Genomic DNA, 7,500 nt, shown 5'->3' on the forward strand with positions numbered 1-7,500 from the left:
TCTCCCTCTCCATCCCCATCTTCCTCTCCATCTCCTTCTCCCTCTCCCTCTCCCTCTCCCTCTCCCTCTCCCTCTCCTTCTCCTTCTCCCTCTCCTTCTTCTTCTCCCTCTCTCCCCCTCCCCTCCTCCCTCTCCTCTCTCCTTTCCAGCCCTCTAATCTTGGCAAATTCCCCTTGCACCTCTACTTACTCTCTCCACTTGCCTTATAACGCTTGTTCTTCGCGCAAATAACTACAATAACCGGTCATATTTTCTCCAACTGCGGACTGGTATCATTTGTCAATTTTCTCTACCGTCACTATCATCGACTTTTCGTTATTATCTTTATTTTATTAGTTTTATTATTATTACGATTCTTTTTTATCATCATTATCATTGCCCCCATTATTATCATCACAGTTTTATCCCATGCAGCATTCCTAGTGTCATTAAGCCTATATTTTCCTGTTATCACTCTATCATTATACTTGTTATATTATATTATAATATCACTACACTTCCACGATTACTGCTACTAAAATTAAAAAGAATAGTGACATTATGAACTAAATTAGGAATGATATTGCTCAATGAAGAATGAGTGAGACGAAGAGAAAGAGAACATTGATAAAAAAGAAGAGAAAAAAAATGGTAAAAGAAGAAAATATATAAGCCCTAAGGAAAAAAAGAAAAAAAAAACAATATGAAGAAAAAGATGGAAAGAAAAGACATTTTATACAGAAAATCACAGGAACTCCAACATATTTTCCTCAACATTGAACTTAATACAATATAGGAAAAGAAGAAAGAAAATATAAGAAAAAACAATAAGAAAAGGAAGAAGCATGAAGAAAAGAAGATACGAAAAAAATAATGCAATAAGAAAGATCAGGAAAAGAAAAGTTAGGCTAACATTTTAATACAAATAAACAAATGAACTATCTAGACCCAGTAATGATTTCATTACCACATATACATGATTCAATATCTATAGCATTATTATCTCTCTCTCTCTCTCTCTCTCTCTCTCTCTTCCTCTCACTCACTCACTCTCTCTCTCTCTCTCTCACTCTCTCACTCTCTCACTCTCTCTCTCTCTCTCTCTCTCTCTATCTCTCTTTCTCTCTCTCTCTCTCTCTCTCTCTCTCTCTCTCTCTCTCTCTCTCTCTCTCTCTCTCCTTTCATCCCCCTCTCATTCCCTTCCCCCTCTCCATTCCCTTCCCCCTCTCCATCCCCTTCCCTCTCCATCCCCTTCCCCCTCTCCATCCCCTTCCCCTCCATCCCCTTCCCCCTCTCCATCCCCTTCCCCCTCTCCCACCCACCCTCTTGCCCTTCCTCCATCTCCCCCTCCCATCTCCCCCTCACTCCCACTACCCCCCTTCTTCTTACCCCCTCTCCCTCTCCCCCTCTCTCCCCCTCCCCCTTTAGCACCTCAGCTTTTACGTCACACAATAATGGCTTCTTATGGCCCATAAAGCTGAACTAAGCTTAAAGCTCGACCATTAACTTTATCTTCCCTGGCAGCTATTATTCAGTATAAGAAGGGAAAAAAAAGGAAAAATATACAATTCCATGAAACCAAAGACCATAAGAAGAAAAACAACAAAAAAGGAAAAAAAAATCCAATTCAATGAAACCAAATACAATAAGAATAAAAAAAGAAAAAAAAATACGTCAAGATAAAAATTCAATTCAATGAAATCAAACAATAATTACATAAAAAAGGGAAAAAAAAATACAATTCAAGATAAACATACAATTCAGTGAAACCGAACAATTAAGAAAGAAACAATAGTAAAAAAAAATACAATTCAAGACAAAAATGCAATAAAACCAAACAATAATTAATAAAAAAAAAGGAAAGAGGGAAAAATATATACAATTCAAGATGAAAATACAATAAAACCAAGCACTAACGAAGATACAAAAATAAATTTAAATAAATACAAAAATATATACAATTCAAGATGAAAATACAATAAAACCAAGCAATAAGAAGATAAAAAAAAAAAAATTCCAAGGGAAAAAAAATACACTTCATTGCAACCAAACAATACAACGTTACGCAACCCAATAAAAATCAATGGCCTGTTTCGTAATAAGACGGAATAAAAGGAATATATATATTACGCAACTCGAGGAATTACAAAAGGCGAAAGGAGCAAGAGATTCGCGAATATTTGTCGCCGCTAATCTTTTTTTTTTATCTCTTTATTTCTTTGTTTTTGTCTTTGTTATTTATCTATTCGTCTTATATAATTAATATTTTGCCACTGCTATTTTTTATGCAACTCGGGGAATTACAAAAGGCGAAAGGATGCAAGATATTCGCGAATATTTGTCGCCGCTAATTTTTTTTTTTTTTTATCTATCTATTTCTTTGTTTTTGTCTTTGTTATTTATCTATTCGTCTTATATAATTCATTTTTTTGCCACTGCTATTTTTTTAATATATTTATTTATTTGTTTTTGTCTTTGTTATTTATTTATTCGTCTTATATAATTCATTTTTTGCCATTGCTATTTTTTATCTATTTATCCATTTGTTTTTGTTATTTATTTATTCGTCTTATATAATTAATTTTTTGCCACTGCTATTTTTTTAATCTACCTATTTATCATTTTATGTTGCCGGTTTTTGTATTTATTGTCGCCACTTTTTATTTATTTATTTTCATCTATTTATTTATAATTATCATTTATTTTTGTCGACGCTCCATTTTTTTTTCTTTTTTTAGTGGACGGCGATTAAAAAAATGCAAGATGAAAAAAAGAAGAGATTAAGATGAAAAAAAAAATCGACGAGGACGAAACAGAGGAAACAAAGAAAAGAAAGAAAAAACAAAGAAAGACGTGGAGGGCGAAGGAGACGCAGGAGAGGGCGATAAACGAGTAATAAGAAACATAAAAGAGTGATGATAGACAACTGATAAAGACGGTGACGATAAAGATGATGTTGAAGAAAAAAAAGAAGAGGTGATAAAAGAAGTAGTAGACAGTAAGGAAGAAGAGAAGAAAATGGAGAAGACAACAAGGAAAAAGAAGAAGACAAAGAGGACGAAGCAGAATAAGGAAATAAGGAAAAGGAAGAAGAAAAAGAAAAGAGAAAAAGCGAAGAACTAAATAAAAAGACAAGCAAAACAACCCAAATAAAGAAAGAAAAAAAATACCGACAAAAAAATCCAAAAAAGTAGACAAGAAAAAAAAAAAACTATTGAACACCAGCCGCGCCATAACCCCCCACCCCCCCGGCTCCCGCCTCCCGCCCCCCCCCTCTCCAACGACCTGCCCCATTACCCGCACCTACTTCCGGCGGAGATAACGATAATGGCACCGTGATGGCGGCCGTGACGAGTAAAGCTGAAACACCACGTTGATGTTTCACTCTCCAACTTCCCCCCCTTCCCCTCCCCCCTCCCTTTCTCCCCCCACCCCGTCCTTCCCCCCTTCCCCCTTCCCCCTGCCCGCCGTTCCAAACTTAATTACCAACTACTTTCCCCCTTCCCCCCTTCCCCCCTCCCCCCCTCCCCACAGCCATAAATTATCCTCCTATTTATCGCTTATTTTCACCCGGTTTTGCACATTTCCGAGCCGGTAAATTGGGGGTAAATACCTCTTCTGGCCGTTGTGGGATGTTGGATAATCTGAGGGCTTGGGAGGGCGGGATAATAATCCCTACAAGGTGGATTTACAACGTGCGCTTCGAGGACCAACTCAATTATAATCCGCATGAGTGTGTGATGTGGGCGGGGAACGTGACGTAGAGTAGCGTGGGCGTGAAGCGCGTGAATCTCGCGTGTGACACCGGTCATTAGGAACCTGTACCGTGTGGGCGGGGCGGGCTGAGCGAGCGGGATGTGCACGCAGCTCGGAGTTAATAACAGACTCGCTACACTGAGCCTTTAGTTAATACAAACACGAGTCTTAAGCCCCTCGTCGAGACCCTTCCATATTCATGCAGACGAAGCACCCAAACGCCATAGAAAATGAATGGAAAAAAACACTCTACCGTGCTGATACTATGGTAGAAAAATGGTAGAAAACTATGATACTATGGTAGAAAACCCACAATGCACAAACTAGATTTATTGAAGAAAATGAGACTCGCTTTTCTCACTTTCTTCAATAAATCTAGTTTGTGCATTGTGGTTTTTTTTTACCATAGAAAAAATATATACACATAAGGGCGTCAGTGGGCTTTTCTACCATAGAAATCGAATTTAGAAATTGAATTTATACATACAGCCGCCTCCAAAAATAAGAAGCACCCCACCGCACCAAGTAGTATCAGTGGACATATAAGGGACCAGCATACACCCCTCGCGCTCCCAATACAGAGGATGATGACCCCGAAGGACCCGAGAAACAGATTAAGGCCAGGTATCAGTCGGGATCAGGGGAGGATTCGGCTCCGGTGGGGGGGGGGGGAGGGGGGGGATGTGTTGCTCAGCGGGATTTCCGAGAGAGAGACGACAGCTGGAGGACAACAGGAGAGATTCACCGACACATGTAGGTGCATTTACGGGAAAACAGGAGAATCACTGGCGTGTGTGTGTGTTTACTGGACAACGTGGGATTCGCTGACAGGAAGTGGTGTGTATTTACCGAAAAACAAGGGACTGACTGTCATATGTGGAGTGTGTATATTTACGGGAAAATATGGGACTGGCTGTCATATGTGGAGTGTATATTTACTGGAAAATATGGGACTGACTGTCATATGTGGGGTGTATTAACTGAAAAAGTACATTTCCTTGCTTGTCATTTATCAATCTACCGTTTTATCTATCTCTAATTGACATATGTAGGTGTATTTACTGGAAAAAAAATATACTTCCTCGTTTATCAATTATCAATCTATCGTTTTATCTATCTCTCACTGACGTATGTAGGTGCATTTACTGGAAAAAAAATATACTTCCTCGTTTGTCATTTATCAATCTATCGTTTTATCTATCTCTCACTGACGTATGTGGGTGTATTTACTGGAAAAAATATACTTCCTCGTTTGTCCTTTATCAATCTATCATTTTATCTATCTCTCACTAACATATGTGGGTGTATTTACTGGAAAAAAATATACTTCCTCGTTTGTCATTTATCAATCTATCGCTTTATCTATCTCTCACTGACGTATGTGGGTGTATTTACTGGAAAAAAAATATACTTCCTCGTTTGTCATTTATCAATCTACCGTTTTATCTATCTAATTGACATATGTGGGTATATTTACTGGAAAAAATATTTCCTTGCTTGTCATTTATCAATCTATCGTTTTATCTATCTCTCACTGACGTATGTAGGAGTATTTACTGGAAAAAAAATATACTTCCTCGTTTATCAATTATCAATCTATCGTTTTATCTATCTGCCCCATCCTCCGCTCACGAGATCCGAGCGAAACAGAAGCGCCCTACTCCCAATCACGTCCGGAAATTGGAGAAACGGGGACAAAATCCCGCCCGTGACAGTTTCTCCGCCGGTACTCCTGACAGACTCGGAGCCTCGGAAGGTCCCCCGAAATGTGTCTCTCAAGCTAAACCACTCGCGGTCAATTTGCACTTTTTTTTTTAAACTGCCTTTCTGGGACATGCAGACGGTGAAAGGGGAATGGGTTTCTTCCGCAAATCACGAAGGGAATTGTCGGTTGGGAAAGTCTCGCCAAACATAAACATTTTAGCGATCGTTAGGGAAACAGCCAAAGATTATGTGCAAACGTATAGGCGTGTCTGTGTGAGTGTGTGTGTGCGTGTGTGTGTGTGTCTGTGTGTGTGCGTGTGTGTGTGTGTCTGTGTGTGTGTGTGTGTGTGTGTGTGTGTGTGTGTGTGTGTGTGTGTGTGTGTGTGTGTGTGTGTGTGTATGTGTGTGTGTGTGTGTGTGTGTGTGTGTGTGTGTGTGTGTGTGTGTATGTGTGTGTGTGTGTGTGTGTGTGTGTGTGTGTGTGTATGTGCGTGTGCTTGTGCCTGTCCATGTCTGCGTGTCCCTGTGTGCGCGTTTATGTGCGTGTGTGTCTACGCGTCCGTGTGCGTTTATGTGTGTGTGTCTACGCGTCCGTGTGCGTTTATATGTGTGTGTGTGTGCAGATGCGAAAGAAAATTCCGGTCGCGAGAAATTTCCGCCGTGGCCTCGCTGGCAAGACGTAAACACGCACGCTAACAAGTGATGGCGGGAGGGAGAGGGGGGGGGGTCCGAACAGGGTTGGTGATGGGGAGAGAGAGGGAAAGTGGGAAAGAAGAGGGAGAGGAGAGAGGAGAGAGAGAGAGAGGAGAGAGAGAGAGGGGAAAGTGGGAAAGAAGAGGGAGAGAGGAGAGTAAGAGAGGAGACACAGAGGGGGGGGGGGGGGGGGAGGGGGAAAGAAGAGGGAGAGAGAAGAGGAGAGTATGAGGAGGAAAAAAGAGAGGGGGAGAGGGGGAAAGATGAGGGAGAGAGGGGGAGGGGGAAAGTGGGAAAGAAAGGAGAGAGAGAGGAAAAAGAGGGGGAGGGTGGGAAATAAGAGAGAGAAGAAAGCAGAAGGAGAGAGGAGAGAGAGGGAAACGAAGAGGGAAAGAGAAAGAGAGAGAGATATGGAAAGGGGAACAGAAAAGAGCGAGAGTGAGAGAAAGACGGAAGGAGGGCGATAGATAGATAAAGAGAGGGGGAAAAAACGCCACCGAAACAAACATAATATATCTTTGTTGAAAGCATCTGCATAATTCTGAGAGCCAATCCAGGGGATAAATAACTAGAAAAAAAGGAATCATACAACTGAAAAAAAAAGGAAATTGTAGAAGGCCAAAGAAGGGGAAAGGGGACACTTTAAGAGAGAAAGGGAAAAAAAGAGGAAAGGAAAAGGGAAGTCCACACAAACTAAAACTACAAGAATGACGCAGCATATTCAACTCAGAAAACAACACGAAGAAAGGAGGAAAAAAAACGTTAAAGAGAATAAGAAAAACGAAAGATAAGCAAAGAAAAGTAAAAAGAAGAAGAAGAAGAAAAACGTCAAAGAGAATAAGTAAAAAAGAGATAAAAAAGAAAACCAATAAAACAAAAACAAGAAGAGAAAAGATAAAACTCCCAAAGATAAAAAAAAAACATCAAAGAGAATAAGAAAAACTAAATATTAAAAAAAGAAAAGCAAAACAACAAAAACAACAAGAAGAAAAAAATATAAAACTCCCAAAGAATAAAAAATAAAAAAAAAACGTCAAAGAAAATAAGAAAAACGAAAGCTAAGCCAAAAAAAAAAAAAAAAGGAACAAAAAAATAGCAATAAAACTCCAAAAAAAAACGGAATTAGTGACATCCAGAACTCAACACGGAAACACGGCCGCCATTTTTGCAACGCTCTAAAAAGACATGAGGGGACAATCGCATACAAAATGTCATCTCCGCCTGACATTAATTCCTTTAAGAGCGGCCATGCTTCTCCCGCTGTTGCAAAAGTAAAATGGCAATGTATACTTTGCAATCAACTTCATCAGCTGATCAAATAATCGAGATACGACGGAAATCACAGAAGGGAAACCTACCAACAGTGGC

General features: G+C 39.9%; 1 protein-coding gene across 1 annotated transcript in view; it reads left to right on the forward strand.

The window, feature by feature from the left end:
- Positions 1-7,500, forward strand: part of LOC138862200 (uncharacterized) — a 28,003-nt gene that overhangs the window by 3,802 nt on the left and 16,701 nt on the right. Inside the window, exon 3 of the mRNA XM_070123390.1 lies at positions 4,317-4,393. Coding sequence (XP_069979491.1) covers positions 4,317-4,393 — 77 coding nt within the window. The remainder of the gene's footprint in view (positions 1-4,316; positions 4,394-7,500) is intronic.

Source organism: Penaeus vannamei, chromosome 7 (genome assembly GCF_042767895.1).
Source record: "Penaeus vannamei isolate JL-2024 chromosome 7, ASM4276789v1, whole genome shotgun sequence".
Taxonomy (NCBI): Eukaryota; Metazoa; Arthropoda; class Malacostraca; order Decapoda; family Penaeidae; genus Penaeus; species Penaeus vannamei.